The sequence below is a fragment of the Pogona vitticeps genome, chromosome 5, assembly GCF_051106095.1.
Source record: "Pogona vitticeps strain Pit_001003342236 chromosome 5, PviZW2.1, whole genome shotgun sequence".
In the NCBI taxonomy this organism is placed as follows: domain Eukaryota; kingdom Metazoa; phylum Chordata; class Lepidosauria; order Squamata; family Agamidae; genus Pogona; species Pogona vitticeps.
In genome coordinates, this window is record NC_135787.1 from 163005261 (window position 1) to 163026318 (window position 21058).

Sequence of the window (21058 nt, forward strand, 5' to 3'; positions counted from 1 at the left end):
GCAGGGGGAGGCGGAGGAGGCGCCGGTGCCGCCCGTGGAAGGCCTCCGAGGCGGGAACTCGTAGCCACCGCTGATCCCGAAGGGGGGGGAACCTGCCAGGAGGCGGGGCGGGAGTGGCCGGGGCCGAGCTGCGCTCCAATCCACTCCCCTGCGCGTGACTGCGCGGGCCTGGGGCGAGCGAGGTTGGCACGTCGTTACTCCTACTCACGACCCCCCCCTGCCCCGGAGAGAAGCTCCAGCGGCGGAAGCAGCTCGTTAGTGGTCGCCGGGGGGGTCTCCGTGAGCCATGGACCCGCGGAAGTTGAGCGAGCTGCGGGCCTTCGTGAAACTCTGCAAGCAGAACCCGGCCGTCCTGCACACCGAGGACCTGAGCTTTTTCCGCGAGTGGGTGGAGAGGTATGGCCGGAGGAAGCCCCCCGTTTCGGGCGCCCGAGAAAGAAGCAGCGCGGGTCATATTTAGCCCAGTTTGTCTTTTCCTCATCCCTTCCCCCCCTACCCACCCACCCACTCACTCCTAAACCACTGCCACTTCTCTGCTTCCCCTCCTTCGGTTTAAATATTTGGTTCAAAGTCCTTCCTTCGCTCCGGGCTGGGAATGGGTCTGTTTCTCCTGTGAGCTAGAGAGAGCAAAATGTGAGGGAAGTGAAAGCGCTGCGGTAGTTGGGTGTCTTGTTGTGAGTTACTCGTTTCCCCGGGAGCTGTGGGCTCCCGGGGAAACGAGTAACTCTTCAGGGTAACGGAGCCTTACTCTGTCACCTGCCTGCTTCTCTAACCCTTTGCTCCAGTTAGATACCGGCTGGCAGATCTGTATCCCCGCATTTCTCGACCGAAGGCCTAATCTGTCGTGTCACAGGAACCCGAGCCTTTTTTTTCTCGGGCTATTCTTCCCCCACACACACACACCCTGTGTCGTCGAGGTTTCAGGCCGTTACAATAAACAAGCGCCCTTTAATCTCCTTATGCTTAGAGCCGCCGAACCCGAATGCTGCTCCCGGATAGAAAGCATTTTTTAATGGGAGGGAAGGGCTTTAAAAAACGTTCTAGCCTAGCTTTTTGCGTGCGATGATCGCTGGTGTATTTTTGTCTGTCTGCATTTTCGTTGCTCCATGCTGTCCACATGTTCGTAGGATGGCGCCAGCAGTTGTTGCAACGCAGCTCATTCAGGCTGTGAAACACATGGGTGATTGTCCTAAACAAGGATCAACACTTTATGTGGTTTTGTTGTTGTTGTTGTTATTCTGAGGAAAGTGTGGTTCTCTAGGGAAAACATGGTTTTAAATAGTTGTAAACTATGTGGGGCTTCATAGAATTTGTTTTATTTTATTTGAAAAAAAATTGCAGTGTTTGACTGATGGGTTACTCCAAAGTATATAACATAGGCCACTGTATAAACAACCTGCATATGGGTTTATTAGATTTTAAAACCAATCTTTATAGCACAGCAGATAGCATTTCTTCCATGTTGCAAGCCCTTTTTCTAGGCTTTGAAATACTTAACTGGATTACTTGTCTCATTCTGCATTGGCTGTTAAATTCCTTTCAGGATTTCAAACTCAGCTTGAAAGCAATTGAAATTGCATTGCTCAGAGTTTGTGCAGCAAATATGTATTAGAGAAATGCATTCAAAACATTAGGGAAATATGTTCAAATCCACTTGTTTCATCGTTCAGAATAAAACCTCAAGCAATAATGTTGGCAGTGTAAAAAAATAACAGTACATCTTGGATTTCTAGATACCTTAACTAAAGCCATAAATCTATGATAGAACAAATGCACACATTTCAAAGTGGTGTGGTATGGAAGGGTATTTATTATTCATAGCTCTGTCTGTAGTTCTAACTCCTTCATCGTATGTCTTTATTTGCTGCTGGACTAGTGAGATGTATAATTTTAATTATGTCTTTCTTCGGCTCATTTGATGATGCATTCCTGAATCCAATCAGTAGCCCAGCTAAAGTGGATCAGTTGATAAATGATTGACCAGTGTTAAGTCCCATAGATTCAGTAGGTTCACTGTAATTGATACTACCCATTGGATTTAGCCTGTATTTTTAATACAAAACAACCGATCATTTATCAGCTGTAGTTTGGAGTCTCTGTATCCATTGAATTTAAAGAGCATAGGCATAACTTAATTTAGCATATATTTGGGACAGATCTTTTATTAGTGGTCTTATATATTTCATTTAAATAATCAGAAATCCAGTTTTAAAAATTTTAATTGTGATTTAAATCAATTTGATTAAATCAAATCCACCCTGGTTGAGAGTAGATGAGACATAAAACCTAAGTGAAATAGGTGAAACCTAAGGTAATATGCTCTTGTTCTTTTAGGATTTCATTGAAGGAAAAGCTGTGGTATGGGTGAAATGTTTTCACTTAAGTTGTCTTCATTGTAATGATTTCTCAGAGAGTGCATTACAACAGTTGCTTTTTTATGAAGGCACTTCTAAAAGGAAAACAAGGTTTCTAGAAGGAGACACAGCACTATGAATTTATTGACAAATATGGTCCCTCCCTTTGCATTTTTGAGATAGCAGAGTGCTGTGTAAATAAGGTGTTTTAGGGATAAGCTGGAAATGCAGAGTATCCGCTTTTCTAGTTTTAGGAAAGGCATTCCATTGCATTTTCATTCTCTTTATGGAAGGAGTTCCTATTGTACTGTTAATATAACTTAGGTGTGTGCTGTCTTTGTGTCTCACAGTTTAAGCCTGAAGAAATACTTGGTTTCTAGTCGGATGAAAATATCTTTATAACTACCCTAATGTTACTGTATTGCAGTGTCATATGTCAAATTACAAGTTTCCATAAATGTAAAGGGCGGCTTAATCTTTTCTAGCTTTCTTTGGGGGGGGCTGTTTTCCTGGTCAGTGACAGCAAATGAAAGTTGAGTTCACTTTGCCACACTTCGTGCAACTGTAAGTGTTTAAAAAATGAAAAACCCAAAGCATAGTAATTGAACATTGAATATTAAAATGTTTGTGAACCACAATTTAGAAAAGCAGATTAAAAGACTTTGTATTAGATTATTTTCTCAATACATAGATGGAGCTGTACTGCAAAATGTTATCTGCTTGTTTTACTTTTGTGCTTATCTTCAACCATAGTTTTAAATTCCATATTTCACTGAAGTCTCTCTCTCTCTCTCTTTATAAAGTATGGGAGGCACAGTACCTCCAGCTCCATGCAACGCTTCTGCAGAAGAAGGTGCTGAGGTAAGACAGTAGCTTAGCACGATTACTTATGGACATGTATGTAATTCATGGAAGAGAAGCACTTGTTTTTCAGTTTAATTTAAATATTTTTACCCCACTTGTTAAGGAACACTACCCTAATTAATTCTCTGATTTGTGCAAAAAGAAGCATGGTTTTCAAAATGTGCGTTATAGTTTTTGTCATTTGGACTACTCCATGTATCAACAGGCTAATTATAAAGAGGGGCTGAGCTACTTTTATATAATTCAAGTATCATTGTTGCTGGGGGTTTTTTCTGTGACCCTTAGATTTCTGTAATGGCTTCTGCCCATAATTATTTTTCTAACATCTTGTTTAACATGCCACATAAACAGCCTGTGAAGCCCAGGTTAGACTCTGTAAGCCAGCTTTGTACTTCAGTCCAGAGCTCCATATGGCTTCAACCAATGGTTTAATGTAGCTGTTGAAAAGCACAACAAAGATGATGGAATCTTGCAACACTCTGGGCAGTGGACATGGGGCAGGAGAGACATCTCTTAGCAGCACCATCTAAGACAATTGTTCAAGGAAGGATTGAAATTCTTGAACACTGCGTTTTCTAAGACCTACACAGAGATAAGATTTAGATATATTTAGGATTAGAAGGAAATACTTTGGCTTTATAAAAGGAGAATTTCTGCTTATGGAAGCCTCTAGGAGTGACAGTTCACTTTTAAAACAAGATGGACCTCACCCACCCCCATAGCGTTTTTGCAAAATTAAAAGAGTTCTAGCCACTGCTGGTTTTGACTCTGTTCATCTGGTCCAGTGTGACTTTGGAAGGTCTACAAAGATAGTAGGCCCTCAGAGCTTGCTCACCCAGTTCAACATTTTCTGTTGGTCTGTGGCTATTATAGTTTAGAGATGTTTACCTTTGGTTGATTTGAAACTTTATAAAAAGAATGATGGTGTAATAGAACAGTTCTCACATGTAGTTCTTCAGACTGTTTTCTTCAGCATTGTCTAGACCAGTGGTTCTTAACCTTTGTTACTCGGATGCTTTTGAACTGTAACTCCCAGAAATCCCAGTCAGGACAGCTGGTGGTGAAGGCTTCTGGGAGTTGCAGTCCAAAACTCCCAAGTAACCCAAGGTTAAGAACCAGTGGTCTGGACTCGAGACAATCTATAATACTATCCAATGAAATAGGCCTTAAGTGAGCTTTCTGCTAATGGGATGTATTTTTCTTTCAGGCGAAAGCAGAAGAAAAGAAACCAGAAGAGCCCCCAAAGCCACCAGAACCAGAGAGTGAAGAGAGTGATTTGGGTAACTTACCAATATATCAGAGTTTCTTTGGTGCAGTTATTAAACTTTAATTTCTTATTATGCCTTATGTGGAAGAACTGGGATTTTTGTAACGACTGATTATTTTGTGTTGCAGAGATTGACAATGAAGGTGTGATTGAGCCAGACAACGATGAACCTCAGGCAATGGGAGATGAAAGTATTGAGGTAATTAAGTTCCATGTACTTTGGAACTGTCCAAATAAAACTACAAGTTGGTTTTTAAATAAACCAATCAGTATTTCTTGACTGGAAGGCAATTTTGTGTTGTGTAATATGTCTAAGAAATTTTAACTTATCCACAAGGATTTATATAAACATATTTTATGCATCCACCTATATGTAACCCCCCCCAAAAAAATCTATGGACAAGTGGTTCACTTTTCTCTTTATGTACAACAGGGTACCCTTCTGGTGTCTTGGGCCTGGAGGTGGTGGTTTCATCTTGAATTGGTTACAGAGCATGGGGTTCCCCACACATGTGCAGATGTGTACCTATAGAAACATACATGCCTTCCCCATCTGAGACTGTTTTCTGTTCTCCACAACTAGCAGTGGGTAAACATCAGTCTGGGAAGCAGGGGTGGACATTTTATCCCTGAAACTAGAATCAGCTGTTAGGCAAAAGTGGATGAGGTCCATCAACTGCAGGCACTATATAGGGAACAATAGTCTGACAAAGTAACTGATAAACAGTTTTTTCCTGAATTATACGGATACTCTGATAGCTTAACCTAGAATCAGAAATGCTGTGTTCTAGCTTTGGTCTGAATTGCAGCCTCTTTGCCATTTTTTTTTGTCTTAGGTAACAGAAGAGATGATGGACCAGGCTAATGAAAAGAAGATGGAAGCTATTAATGCACTAGGTGAAGGTAAGCTATTTGCATGAGGCTGTCTTTTTAAGGCCCTTAATTAATGGATACTCTCTTACGTTTTAAAACTGTAAATAAATATGAAGTAGCTAAAAGAATGATAATGTACAGTACAATGATGGATTGTGAGTTTCTCAACTACCTGGAATAAACTCAAAATGTATGTTTGTAGTGAGAAGTGCTTGTGTAATTTCAAAAGTAAGTTACTGTATCTGAGCTGCATCTTATGATTATCCAGACATTCCTTATCACCTTTCTTTCCTCACTAGTTGCTTCATGCTATAAAAGAACTCTCACGTGTTTCATTCTAGTTAGTGGACTTGCTAGTATATATACTATATGTGGATGAGGAAGGTATGAACTTTTTTCCCTTGATAGCAGAGGTAATATCTGTGCTTCAGATGGCATGACTAAAACTAAAAGACCGTGCAAGTGTTTGAAAACAAAGTGTCCATTTTATTATTGTTGCGACGTTGTTTGAGTAGCCAGAGTTTTGGCTCAAAGCATCCAATACTATGGCTTCAAAACATCTTTTGATAGAGGAATGATGCTGTTGAAACTTTGACCTAGTGCTGTTCTTTTCAGTCACTGTTTTAAATTTTATTTTAATTTTGTTTAAAAGATCAAAACACAAAAGTGCAAGCAGAAATAGACAAGGCAGAGAATAAAGTGCCAAAGGAGAAAAGCCCCCATCGGTACCTGCGAAATTAAACAGAAAAGGGCAGGGCCCCCCAAAGGTGCGCACACACACACAAAAACACACACACACGGAGGTCCGGCAACCTTCCTCTGAGGGCCCCCCTCAAAAAAAGGCGCACTTAGCAGCAGCAGCTACCCCCACCATGACAGAGGAGCAAACTTTGCGAGGCGAGCCCAGGCAGCCTTCAGAGCTGAGGCGGCTGAAGCAGGACGAAGAGGAGGAGGAGGAAGCACCGCCGGGCACTGAGGTGGCTGCTGGCTAGGCTAGTGCTGGGAGTGCCAAGAGAAAAAGAGAGCCAGAGAGCCATTTCCCTGGAAGAGGTGGCGGCAGCGGCAGGTTGGAGGCGCTCTTTGAGGGCGGGCTGGGAGCGAGCTCCACTCTCAGGCATCGCTCGGTAGCGTCTCGGGGAAAAGGGCTGGCAGCGCGCCTTGTTCACCGGCTCTCCCTCAGTACAGCGCCTCATGCACCCTCCATGCGGAACTGCAGCCTGCCAGCCAGCAGATAGACAGGCTGGCTGGCAGGCTGCAGTTCTGGATGGAGGGTGCAAGAGGCGTAGTCTTGGGACAAAGCTGGCGAGCGAGGTGAGGCTTTTCTTGACTCTTGACAGTAGAGGATGTGTGGGTGCTTCGGGGGGGCAGTCAAGGCGGGCGCCACAAACTATCATCCGGCGGGCTGCAAATGGCCCCTGGGCCGCATGTTTGAGACCCCTGCCATAAGAGAATCATCACCATTTCCTTTGGCCAATTATTGTTTTAAAAACAACAGATAATTTAACAAAAGCGTACATCTCAGAATTTTATATATTGTTGTAATACAAAAGCAATGCAAATAATAACTTTCTCTGTACAAAAAAGTAGGACATATTCAAAGCATATACAGTGGTGCCTCGCACAACGGTCGCTCCGTAGAGCGACGAATCCGTGCAACGATGCCGTTTTTGCGATCGCAAAACGGCACCTACATAGGGGAAAATTCACAGAGCGAAGGTCGGTAAGCGGTTCGCTTACCGACCTTCGCTTTGCGACCCGCCGATCAGCTGTTCCGCGGCTTCAAAATGGCCGCCGGAACAGCTGAAATGGCGGGGCGCAGCGTTTTCGCGCCCTTGGTAAGCAAGGGGAGCGCGCGAAAATGCTGCGGAAGCCCCGAAATGGCTGCGCGCAACCATTTTGGGGCTTCCGGCAGCGTTTTCGCGCGCTCCCCTTGCTTACCAAGGGCGCGAAAACGCTGCGCCCCGCCATTTTGGCTGTTCCGGCGGCCATTTTGGACCTGCCGGACAGCTGATCGCAGCGTTTTCGCGCCCTCGTTCAGCGAGGGGAGGGCGCGAAAATGGCTGCCGGCTATACCGGAACATCGCACAACGGTGAGTATTCGGCCAAATTGGAACGTATTAAACCATATTTAATGCGTTCCAATGGCTTTTTACTTTCCGTAGTGCGATGTTTCACACAGCGAGGGTTAATCCGGAACGGATTAACCTCGCTGTGCGAGGCACCACTGTATTTAAGAGTTATAGCAGATACTTTACATTGCAGCAATTAGCAAATTTATTCAAGGCTTTACTGAAGAGTCATTATGATAGTCTAGTACACACAAAGATTCCCAGTGTGGTATAGTGGATAGGGTGATGGACTAGGAGTCTGGAGTACAGGGATCAAACCCCCCCCTCAGCCATGGAAACTCACTAGGGGAGTGGAACTGGTAAAACGACTTCTGAAATACAGTATCTCATGTATCTTGAAAGCCCTGTTAGGGTTGCTATAAGTCGGTTCTTATTTGACTGCACAGAACACACACACATAGTACATACCAAATGTTATTTCTTGGCCAATGAGAAGTAGACCCATAAAAAAAAAAAGTTAACCCCTCCATCTTGCGAAGGCAGAGTTAAGGGAAATTTCTGGCTGTGGGTGGGAAGGAGGAAAGCACTACTACTCACCACCTGTTTTGACTGTGCCTTCTTGGTGACAACAAAGTTTTTTCATAGGTCTTTCTTTCTTTGATTTTTTCCCCCATTTTCATCCCAGTCCCTCTTTTCTCATAATTTTAGCCAGCTTAGTAATTTGGAAGGGGACATGTTGGTGCCATTTGACCTTTCCCAGTAAGTGCTAGAAAGCAAGATACTAAACTACACAGTAGAGTGAGACCTGGTAGGCCAAAGCCTCAGTACAGTATCTGTTTTTCCCTGGCCTCCCGTCCCCCTTTGCCAGTGCAACAGCTTTGTTCTGCTGGCCCATCTCAGTAGTCTCGCAGCTGTGTTAAATAGCATAGGAGAATATGTCGCATAGCATAAAATAAGAGCCTCAGTGGAAGTCTTTATTCTTGTATAGTTGATAGGCAGAGAAAGCATTTCTTATGTGTCAGGGTCTCAAGGTATAGGTGACTTCAAAGGTTAAAACCACTACATTGAGTTGAGCTCAGAAGCAACCATGAAACCAGAAACCAATTTAATTGTCTTACAGTTGCACATATGTTCCTAGTGAGCAATCTGTTTTAAAATCCTGCTGTATTTTAAATTAACTCTTCAAGCACAATCTCATGTGCAACATACCACAGTAATTCATTAACCCTTTCCCAGCCCCTAACCAGTTCATGCAGCAGTCCAGCTCTTCCACTGACATTGTATTTGACATGGAGGAATAAAGTTGGGTTTGCATGTTGTTGACTCTTTGGTACAAATCCCTGTATGAATTCTCCCAGCAGTTTTACTTGTTAACAGCGTGGTAATAAAATGAATCTTGTGGGAGCCTGTGGGGCAAGTGCAAAGTGTCTGGAGTGCCCTTTACTGCTGAGCATGTAGAAAGGAGTAAAACCACACCAGTTTGCCCCTAACTCTCAGTTTGTGTACCCAGTCCAAGGGTATGCTATGTCAGGGTATAAATGATGGCTAAGAAGCCCCAGTGAATTTACAGGGTTGTATTCCTCTGTCTCTTACGGTACAGGTAATTCATTAGAGAGTAAGAAGATAGCTTCTGCATTAATTGGAAATGAAATCCATAGAAAATAGGTCTAGAAAATCAATTTCAGGTAGCAGACTCTGGATAGATCCTGTACAGGTTCCTCATATTTCAGTACCCCCAAAATAGGATGTTTGCAAGTAGCCAATAATGGTTGGATCCAGATGAGTGGTCTTAAGGGGCGGTCACATGGCTTATTCTTCTAAGTCTGCTGGAATGTCCTCTTTTATTAATTTCTTCTTTTCATAGACATAATTCTGATTATAAGAAGTATATAATGTAGATTTCTTCTTGGCTACGATTGAAATCTGTTGGTCTTTTCAGGTGACTTTCAGAAATCAATTGACTTGTTCACAGAAGCCATCAAGTTGAATCCTCATCTGGCAATCCTGTATGCCAAGCGAGCCAGGTGAGAGCTTGAAATACTTGTGCTTTAGAAGAGGTCAGGCTATACGTCCCTCAACACAGTTGAAAGTACTGTAGTCTCATTAATGCCAAATTTCTAGTTTACTGTTGATGTTTCACAGCTCCTTACTAGATGAGCCATTAGAAAAGTTCAGCTTCAGGCCACTACAGATTTATTTTTTAATACCTCCTCTGGCTACAACAGCCGTTTAGCCCCTTGTGCATCTCTAAGAAACTGTCTTGCCATTTTTAATAGCCATCAATCACCTGGAAGAACGAAATGATATTTTTCTGTTCCTTAGGGTTATGGCAGAAATAGTTGCAAGACAATCTACTGGGGAAAAGATCAGGTGTTAAAAATAATCTTGAGCTATTAGCGTGCTTAGAGAGGAGCTCCTAGGTTTATACCCTCTGTCATCACTTTCTGTGTTAATGGCAGGTCTGAAGAGGTGGGATTCCTGCTCATGTGGAGTCTGTGTGAGTCAGAACACTAGTAAATCAGGAGTATAAGGAATACAGTGGTACCTTGGTTTACGAACGCCCCGGTTAATGTAATTTTTGGTTTATGAAGCAAAATCAATTTAAAATAATGCCTCGGTTTATGGGTTTTTTAAGGGTACAAAGAAAGTTTCTCCAGGATGCATTGTGCCTAGAGGTTTATAGCCCCGCCCCTGTTCCTATGGCAATCTGCTTCGGTTTATGATTTTTTTGCATTCTGTAATGTCCCATAGAACACATTAAATCCATAAACCAAGATACACCTGTATGTGACCCCTCACTTAGGCAGGAACCCTTTCCTCAGACCTGTCAGTGACTATATATGGAAAGTGATGTCAGAGGAGGATGGCGCTGGATACTCCCTTAGAAATGGTTGAGAAACCATGATTCTTATAACACCTGAATGGTTACATCAGTGTCTTCAACTTTCAGTTGTTTATAGTTTGTCTTTGCTTCTGATCCCTGCCAGTGCTTTCTATCCATGTGACTTCTGTTTCTCTCTTTACTGTCACTGCACCTGTATACATGAGGTCAAATTATAATATGTATAAAAATTACCATATTTTTCTGTGTATAAGATAATACTTTTTATCTAAAATCTTTAGACTAAAAATTAAGGGTTGTCTTATACACAGAAATAACGGGGGAAAGGGATTAAAATGCTGCAGGATCTCAGCCCTTTGATCACTGCTTTTCCTGCTACTTCCTAAGCCCCACGGGGTTTAGGAAGTGGAGGGGGAAAGCAGCAATTAAAGGGCTGCAGGATCACAGCCCTTTGATCCTGCAGCCCTTTCACAGCTGCTTTCCCAGCCACTTCCTAAGCTTCTCAGGGCTTAGGAAGTGGAGTGGGAAAGCAGTGATGAAAGGGCTGCACAGTTTCATTCCTGCTACCCCCTCCACTTCCTGAGCCCTTTGATCCTGTTTTCATGGGGCTTAGGAAGTAGAGGGGAAAACAGCGATCATATTTTCTAATTTGGGTTAAAAAATTGGGGGTTATCTTATACATTTGGTAATCTTATGCACAGAAAAATATGGTAGGTTTATGTAAAAGTAAACATATATTTTGATCCTCTTTGAACATTCTTAGATATCATGTTCCTAAATCAAAGTTTGGTAAGTGTAAGACAGTCTATGACTTATCTTTGCTGGGTGCTAACATTAAACAGGTTATATTTTTCCTAATGTTGCTACAAACAAGATACTTGTAAGTAAACATTGAAAAAGCTAGTGCTTTATTGTGGAAAAGAAAAAACATATCTGATACACTGCTGTAACAGTACTGGAGCTTTAAGCTGAACTTTTGATGTACAATATACTTGTTAGAATGCATACAAAATACTGAAACAACTTGTAATTTTTAGTGGGAAGGGAACAATTAATTGAATGGCTACTGTAAGTCTTGTGTAACTTGCTTTAATATCCCTATATCCCAGATGCATGACTTGAACAATGCACAACTGATTGTTCTGAAACATGCATGCTCTCATTATTGTTGACAGTGTCTTTGTGAAAATGCAAAAGCCAAATGCTGCCATAAGAGATTGCAATAGAGCCATTGAAATTAACCCTGATTCAGCGCAGACATACAAATGGCGAGGAAAAGCCCAAAGGTAAATAAATTACAACTTCACTTTATATTGTAGTACCCTAATTGATTAAGACAACATTCTAATGTAGCTATCTACTAAAATGTAAACTAGTTGGATGGTTGGTGCTCCTTTTAACAGGAGTCAATTCTGAGTATAAGACTTCTAATACCAGTACTTCTAAAAGAGGCTCATGGTTGTGATTTACAGTTTTGATCTGGAACTGAATATGATCCAAACAAATCAATCAGTTGTTGGAACAAGCATGTTCTAAAAGCATGATATCCATATATATCAGCATCTTTTAGGATAATGGTTTCCAAAGTTTTCAATATTACACCCTCCTTTTGATTTCAAGAAACTCTCCTATTATCCAACCTGATTAACAAAAGATTAAGTTTCTAATCTAAAAGATTAACATACATTTAATCAAAATTATTGTAGCTTGAAAGAAGCACAAATACTTTTTTTCTTGTCAAATCCTAAATTCTAGTAATAATAACTATCAGAAGTTTAATTAAGCTGGCATGAACATTTTAAATTAATGAAACTTTGGCTGTCTTGGGCTTGCTTGGTAAGCACACTCCCCAGACTGGGCATCAGTACTTCTGTCAGACTTAATATTATGAGACATTTTGAATTTTAAAATAGTAATATGTAGAATTATTAATTGAGGGCATAACTGTGCATTTCGTGGTGGTTTTTTTTTAATGATATGGGTTAAATTTGGTTTGGAAGTGTATTTACATAAGAACAAATGTTGATGTCCTGAATTGGAATCTTGTAATTGCCAGACTGTTGGGTCACTGGGAGGAGGCTGCACGTGATCTGGCTTTGGCTTGTAAACTGGATTATGATGAAGAAGCTAGTGCCATGCTGAAGGAGGTGCAGCCACGAGTAAGTAATAAAAGGAAGAAAGATCACAAGGGGGGATAATGTTCATTGCTCATGCTTTCATTTCACTTGTGCCGGAAAGCAGTGCATTTTGGAATTATTTGTGACTTTATAGCTCCAGACAAGTACACATGGACACTGTGTTTCTATCCTGACAGATTGCTGAAGTGCAATCCTTTATAAAGATTACAAAGTTTCCATACAGTTAGTTATTGCTTATCATTTGATAAACACATTATGTGAAACAGAAATTTAATGATAAATAAACCTTCATTACCTTCCAGTATATAGTATGTTCAGTGAAAAAACAGCAAATAAATCTATTCTGTGTGAATTGGCTCTGAAATCACTGCTTGGAGCACAGTACATTGTTCCTTGTTTGCTTTGACACAAGGGAGCACTGTCTGCTTTAATAATAGGGAAAATTATTTTCTGTAAACTTATTTCAAGGGAGCCTCTCCATTATTTGCAAGCTGAGGTAAAGTGATCAAATAATAATTTTGTATTTGCTTTACTTTATACTTTAAGTACTTCTCTTACTGTATAACAATACATGTATGGTACAGTAAAATGCTGTAAATACCTTAAAGTGTAAAGATAGGAGGGTAGTTTTATTTTGTTTTTGTCTTTGTTTTGTGGAACTTTGATATGATAACCCTGCCTCTTCTTTCCTCTCTTTGGCACTGTATAGGATGGTGTGGGTAATACATGCCCCCTACCTGATTTTATAGTCCTAAAAGCCTTCTGCTTCACTGTAGCAAAATTATTTTCTGTTAAGAAAAGGGAGAGTCCTATTGCTGGAAACCTGATTTTGACTAGAGCAAGGCATGCCAGCCCTTTTGACCCTTCAGTAAGTTTTCAGAAATCAGGTGGACTTTCAGCCATTTCTGACTGTGGTTTCAGGGGCTTGTAGAGTTTCCAGTGCTTTTAAGGGGGATTTGCCTTCAGACCTTTGCAACATGGACATCCTTGAGGTACAGGGTGCTGCTGTCTTCAGTACAAATTCGTAGAAGTATATAATATTCTTTCTTTTGTATCTCAGGCTCAGAAGATTGCAGAACATAGGAGAAAATATGAAAGAAAGCGTGAAGAAAAAGAAATCAGGGAAAGAATGGAAAGAGTAAAGAAAGCTCGGGAGGAACATGAGAAAGCTCAAAGGGTGAGAGTTTAATAAATATATAGTAGGAAAATTATACATCATAATAATATGTCAAAACTGTTATTTAATTTATTCATTGCATTTATATGCTGTCTTATGAAAACAGTGGGATAATGCTTATTCAGCTCTAGTGAAACTTAGTTCTTGCACAAAAGCACATCAGCTTCAACCAGCCTCTGCTTCAGTTTTAATTAAATCTTAATTGTAGAGAACTTTAAAATGGTATTGGATGCAGTGAAGTTTGAAATCTGATGCTAGAATTGTGTGGTGATGTTCTACCCATATGAAAAGAAAATGTAAGTGTTAAATCTTAAATCTCTGGCTCATGTATAGCTTTAGATCTGTTTCTAATAATTGTAGATAATTTAAAGTTTTCTGCAAGCTCACTTGAAAGCTGAACATGTGGACTGTTCCTACGATTCTTCTAACTGCAGGAAGAAGAAGCTCGTCGACAAACAGGAGGGCCTCAGTTTGGAGGCTTCCCAGGTGGTTTCCCAGGTATGTAATTTCAAAACATGGATCCAATGGAAAGTAAAAGAATTCCTGTATGAATCTGGATCACAGTATTTTGTTTCGTTCGGTGGAGGGATAAACAGAAAGTTGTACTTAAAAATGTTGAGCCTTACCAACTCAAGCCAAAATTATGTACATGAATGGAGTAAATAAATAATATTAATATAAACAGACAAATGGCTGTGGTCTGTGAGACTGTAGATGTAGTATGGGGACTATACAAATAATCAAAATGACCCCTCCTTTTATAATAATCTCTTATTAAGAGGTGAGGTGATGACAACATTTGCTATAGGGAGGTTTGCCTGGTATTATCTTTCCTTTTTTAAGGTACCAGGCAAAAGCCTTCTTTATTTTTGCAGTGGGCTAGTTATATTAAATGTTTCACTCTCCTAGCCAAAGGTGTGTTTTGGTAATTTGCTAGATATGGAAGACTTTTAGAGAGTAGAAGACCATTAAGATGCATATATTATATTGCAGTGATTTTTTGTTCTCTAAATTTATCCATTACATTTGCAGGTGGCTTTCCTGGTGGTATGCCTGGTGGTATGCCTGGAATGGGGGGCATGCCTGGTCTTAATGAAATTCTTAGTGACCCTGAAGTTCTTGCAGCCATGCAGGTGAGAATGTAAAAACAGGTGAAAATGAAGGATGAGACCTGACACTTACATAAAAACTGTAATTATATCTCAAAACCTTCCTTGATGAAACACTTCCCATTATTTGTTGATTTTCATTCATCTTTATTCAACTGTTCTACTTTGAATATACTCATAGCATTAATATAGCCTTGATAGCAAATATAGTCTGTTGAATGTGTATCTGCAGGTAATAACACCTTTGGGAGCCTCAGAACAAGGAGGGGGACATTAATATTAAAAAAAATCTCCAGATTGACACTGCTAGGATTGGGACTGCTGGTGGTAATGCAGCTGTGATTTTTTATGATTAAAAGTTCCCCACTCTATCTCAGGATCCCCAAATACTTCCCCAAGGCAAAAGAGAGCCCCAGGGAGCCTTGGAACCTGAAATGGGATAAGAAACTTTCATTTAATTTGACCTAGTTATTTCTGGTGCCTGGATCTGGTTTATGATGGTATAACTATGTCAACAGGATTTTTTGGGGGCTATCTTTCTATTTCCATCTTCTGCTTCAGACCATAACACAACTGGCTGTACTCTATACAGTATGTCCACTCTTTCTCCTCTGCAGCTCTTGGGCTTTTAGATTGTATTCTAGTAGATGGTTTAAAGATCATCATTTTTAAATCTGACTCGGGTTATTACATTAACATGACATTTGATTATGTGTAGAATTGTGCTCCTTGTGTAAAACCAATGAATACAGTGATGTTGTATATTTCAAATAAGAAATATAACCATTTTTCTTTCTTGTTTTCCAGGATCCAGAAGTCATGGCAGCTTTCCAAGATGTTGCCCAGAACCCAGCAAACATGTCAAAGTACCAGAATAATCCCAAAGTCATGAATCTTATTGGGAAACTATCAGCCAAATTTGGAAGTCAACCCTAAAATCTTTTCACTGCAACGCACAGGGGAAATATCAAACACATAGCATATGTTGCAATAACACAAATAACTGTACTTCTGATTCTCAAAAGAGAACTAGAGTACTGTGGGTAGAAACCACCTCCCTTCCCCGTACCTGTTTCAGAAATAAATGGCAACCAGCTCACAATTTGTGTTTTATTTAAAGAAAGAAAAATGCTTTCCCCTCTCACCACCTTTGTCCAGGGAGTTGTCTTACTCAACAGTAGTGGAGTTTACTTTTAAATTGTATTCATTGTAATCTTCCAGTAGATTGTACCAAAAAAAAGTAGAGTGGATGGGTTTTTTGTTTTTTAATTTTAGTGGTGGTAGGTAGGGGAGGATAACAATGTTGGGTTTGTTTATAATGGTGTTGGTTGTCTGCTTCCTTGTGGTTGGACTCCTTGCTAAGAATTTCTAATATGAGGAGGTGAGGGTTAGTAGATGTTTTACCTGGAAGAAATTGTACATCATACATATCCTTTTTTTTAATTTTAATTTTTTTTTACATTCACAATAGTGATTTAAATTGTGAAAAATCAATTCTTCATAAATTAGATCCCTATAGCGGGGGGTGGGGGCGTACCCTTACGGTTGCATGCTTCAGCTTTAAATATATTAATACAAGTGCTGCTGAGGCTTTACTACTTATACAATCAGTGGCTGCAATCCAGTAGTAAATTGCAACTAGAGTAGGTCCATTGCATCAGTGGAACTTAAGAGTTGAATCACTAAATCACCGTTGATTCAGTGGCCTTACTCTAGTGACTTACTACTGGATTTTAGCCATTATTTAGTAGATGTTGGTCATCTTTGTCATGGGGACAACATATTTCTGTTAGCATTAGTAAACTGATCAACTTCAACAGTAGTGCTTACCTGGTTAAACTTCTTAATGTAAGAGGAAAGCACATTGGTCCTCACCATCATCTCACACAGTTCTTAAAAAAATAGAATGTATGTGTACAGTACAGGTTTATTAGGTGATGAAGCTATGAATTTTGAGTTCAAGAGAGTCCTATTCAGCCCACATATCTTTGTCAGAACTTCAAGATTTAGTGCTGTTCTGTTTCACAGTTTAATTCTTTCATATTTCCATGTACCCCAAATTATTAGATGCTTAATATTGTGTTACGAGTTTCTGTTAATACCATATTGTCTCGTGCTTGTGGGTTTCAGTTTTGGAGAGAGGAGAAAAGTATGGCCTAAATTTTATATCTGAAATATAACTGCAGCATGTACATTCATTGAACACCTTGCTGGAATGTTCAATGATAACTAATGAGAGCTGGCTTTTGTCTACTAAAATTTTGATTTTCTGCTCTTGCTGTTGGAAAGCTTATAATAATTAGGTCTTGATCTCTTCTAGAGCTTTTGAATGTTTTTTGTCCTGTGCTCTTGTAATTCTGTCTGAATTCATAAGTGATGTATGTTTTCTGTTTTTTAATTAAATCCTGCTCTGGTTTAGGAACTCAACAAATTCTACAAATAAACTTTAGGAAGTTTTTTTTCCTTATACAGTATATATCTTGTCAAATGAAAGGAGATAAATACATTTTTGCTTAAATAGTTCCGAAAATACTTCTAGTTGCCTTTAAAAAATAATAAAGACTGGTTTTGAAGAAATTTCTTAATCTGTGCATAGTAATACTTAACAGAAATTTATTTTCACTTATTTATTCTAGATATCTTAAGTATTTGTTCTGTCATATGGAAAAAGATAAATATTTTCTTATGACAGAGGAGACTCTATGGATCAGAATGTCGAGTGAATATATGTGGAATGGGAGAAAATAAGGGGGAATAGACAGATCCTTTAAGTCAGTGGTCCCCAACCTTTTTGACACCGTGGACTGGTTGGGGGGATGGGGTCCATGCATGGGAGGTGGAACACCCCCCTCGTGCATGCGCAAAGGAGCAATGCTCACTTGCGTAGGTGCACAGCAGTCATGCGCATGTGCAAAGGTGTGGGAGTGCATGCAGGGGGGCAGGAGATCTGTCTCCACGGCCCGGTCTGACTATGGACCGGCACCAGGAGTTGGGGACCCCTGCTTTAAGTGACATAAATTCTTAGTCCTCCTACATACATTTTGATAACTTGGCTGTTTGATGGAGCATATATTATCTGTAGAGCCAACATCCCTTGCATGATTTATTCAGCATAGATAGTTTGATACATTTACAGACATAATGTGGAGAGCTCAGCTGCAGGGTAAAGTTCTGTTTGCCTATTTCTAATGTCCAAGTGCATCTTCTAAATCAGAACAAATCAAAGCAGTGGTGACATATTTTGCTGCATTAATATGCTGTCATTCTGACAGTGGGACTCAAGGTGTTTTTTAAATTAAATTGACTAAGATCACAGGCAGCTTCTAGTCTACTAAATTTCGACCCTAGGTAAAATTCTTTTAAAAAGAAAATGATCTTGAAGGTGGGGAGAGGGGAGGTGTATCCTGTACAATTAAAACCTGTTCTTTTTGTAAAAAAATGTTTCAAGCAGTGTTCTGTACAAAAATAGGTAGCCTTCCATCATAATGCAGTCATAAATATATATCATCCCTGATGAATACTATAAGAAACTAGTAGGGCAAGGGATGTGTTGATTTGATATCCTGTCATTGCTTTAATAAATGGACTCTAAGGAGATTTATAATAAGTACAATTTAAATGCAAAATTAATTAAAATATGAATACAACCTAAATACAAAACGAGTAAAACCAAACATTTTTAATGTAAAAGTACATCGTAATAGAAAAGTTCAGCACTCTCTGGTTTAAGAGCCCTTTGTACAACAAGTAAAGTCAGTTGCCAAAGGCCAGCCTAATCAAAAACTGTCTCGGGGGTGAGTGAGGAGGGAATTAGCTGATATTTCATTAGGGAGTTCCGAGCTGGGAGAGGCTGTTGAGTGAGCCCTAGAGATATGGTGGTGAACTTTTTTGGGCTTGTGTGCCCAAACTGGGAAAAAAAAACAGCGGGCAGTGTGCCGTGGTGGAACCAGAAGTGGTGGCGGAAGGGGGAATCCCAGCACAGAGGTGCCTCGAAACCCCACTCCGGATCCGCTGCCAGCACCAGCTGTTCTGAATTCGCCTGCTGAAGTGCCAGGACCGCAGCTGCAGCTACCTTCTGAGGTTTGGCTGCACGGGGGGGGGGGGGAGTAGCGATCTGCCAACTTATGGTTCGCGTGCCGGCAGAAAGGGCTCCGATTGCCAGCTGTGGCACATGTGCCATAGGTTTGCCATCACTGCCCTAGAGTTACAGCTGTAGAACTGGCAACATTTGGCTTTCAAAAGATGCCACACCAAACCTGGAAAACTGGTTTTGGAACCAAGTGAAGGCAGATTTGTGCTTTGGATAATAACAGTTCTACAATATAGTATCTGCTCCAGATGTATATGGTTATTTATTTGTCACCTGGATGCATATTACGGAGCATGCCAATCTATGATTTTGAGAGGATAACATTCCTGATCTTAGATTTTAGATTATGAGATAAATATGATACTGAGGTATGTGGAAATTGAAGTGACATCAGATTTGTAAACCATACCTCAATGCACTCCTTTATGTGGTAAGACAGCTTAAGTATATCAGGCAAGCTAAGAGCAGTACCACCAGGATGCTGAACAGATACAAATCTGGACTCCTAGCAGGGTCAGCCAAGGCAGAATGTTCAAAGCTGAGATGGGCGAAGATGCAGCCATCTGCTTCAGGAATTAACAGTCACATAAGCAGAAGTTCACTGATTGTTCACTGAGGTGGGTTGGGGGGACAAAGAAACTCCTGAAGAACAGCAACTGAACAGTAGCAGCAGTGGAAGGTGTCACTGGCACAGGATCTTAATTGACATTAGCAGTGACACAGAAGCTAACTTGCCAGTGTGCTGAAGAAGGCAATTATAAGTGATACATGAATATTTTATACCCTGAAATCTCCATGATAACACAACCCAAAATGAGATAATGTTGGAAGATAGAACTCATAGGCTGGATGGCCACTCAGTCGGCTGTGGGGAGGGAAAAAGACAGGTATGAATAAAACTTGTACCAATTAATCAACTATAAAGCCTGAAAGGATATCTAACTTCCTTTTGAAATTAAAAAAAGGCTGCATAACTAGAATATGCAACATGAGAAGTATGAAGCAAGTTAAAACTTTGAACCATAAAACAAATGGAATGACTTGTATTATTTGGTGGAAGTGAACTGAAATAGGACATTTTCAACCAGTTACAACATTTTACTGTGGAAACAAATTAATAAGAAATTAAATAGCTCTAATAGATGAGAGAACATGGGCAAAATCTGATTGGCTTAAATCCTGTTGCTTAGCATAGTAAGTTAAAATTAGAGTACGCCCATTGAATCAATGGAACTTAGAGGAGTTACCAAATTTCCACTGATTCAACAGGCTTATTCTAGTTTCAACTCACAACATTAAGCAATAGGATTTAAGCTACTGAATACTGTACTATGATTCAAATTTTTTTGAAAACTTTCAACAACCTTAATTCAGGTCTATGATCCAGCAGCTGATGCCAAATAGGTAGCAGAAATATTTTATTTGAGTGTCCAGGAAGAAGCTTATTAAATGTCCAAGCAGGATGTGTTGATAATCATGAATTAATGCAATACTGTACAAAAGAAGAAAATGAAGCAGAATCAAACATTGTCAGGAAGTTGGGTCTAACAAATGGAGCAAGAACACAATTAATGAAATTAATGAAACCACCGATCTCTTGCTTCAAGCAATTAGACTCTGCTTTGAGTAATTTCTATAGTGGGCAATACAGAAATCAAATAGACTGTGTAACTGGAGGTAGAAAATGGAGAATCTCGGTTATCCCAGCAAAAATAAGTCTAGGAACAGATTGTGCCATGGACCACATATGGTAAACTTGAAAAACAACAAAACACAAGTACCAAGACATAGACTGAAAAACATTTCTGATGAATGTAAAGTCCAAATAAAGGACATATTTGCATTATTAAACTCAACTGACTGCAAATTAGAAGAACTGTGGACTGAAACCAGAGAGATTATCAGGGAAAAATGCAGAAAGTCAAACAAAAAAACGCAAATAGCAGACTCATGAAATTATTAACAAGGATAAGAAGCAAAAGAAAGGGTGACAAATAGGACTCTGAATCTTAAATGCAACTTTTCAATGGCTAACATGTAAGGACAAAATACTGTATTACAATAATCTGTGGTAAGAAATAAAACAAGAAAGGAGGCCAAAGAAAAGGGAGCTATCTTGCATAAGATAAAAGATAACAAAGAGAAATTGACACTAAGATTAGGGATGTTGAAATATCAACAGGAGTTTATACTATCTGGGCAGGACAAACTATAAAGTGGAGATGGAAACTGAAGAGACACGAAGATGACCGTGTTTGACAAGAGCAGTCTGGAA

General features: G+C 40.0%; 1 protein-coding gene across 1 annotated transcript; it reads left to right on the forward strand.

The window, feature by feature from the left end:
* The first annotated feature begins 157 nt into the window (after positions 1-157).
* Positions 158-17270, forward strand: ST13 (ST13 Hsp70 interacting protein). Its single transcript, XM_020787859.3, has 12 exons — positions 158-396; positions 3158-3215; positions 4426-4498; positions 4614-4684; positions 5322-5388; positions 9367-9451; positions 11445-11555; positions 12326-12428; positions 13468-13584; positions 14019-14082; positions 14617-14717; positions 15501-17270. Exons 1-12 carry the CDS (start codon positions 287-289, stop codon positions 15627-15629), a joined length of 1089 nt encoding a protein of 362 aa, XP_020643518.2. The 5' UTR covers positions 158-286; the 3' UTR covers positions 15630-17270.
* Positions 17271-21058: the final 3788 nt, after the last annotated feature.

Excerpts from the sequence above, each read along its gene's own strand:
- ST13 (XM_020787859.3), top strand. The coding sequence starts at position 287 with ATGGACCCGCGGAAGTTGAGCGAGCTGCGGGCCTTCGTGAAACTCTGC. Across the intron at positions 4,499-4,613 it reads GAGTGAAGAGAGTGATTTGG|AGATTGACAATGAAGGTGTG; the intron begins GTAACTTACCAA and ends TTTGTGTTGCAG. Across the intron at positions 13,585-14,018 it reads AACATGAGAAAGCTCAAAGG|GAAGAAGAAGCTCGTCGACA; the intron begins GTGAGAGTTTAA and ends TTCTAACTGCAG.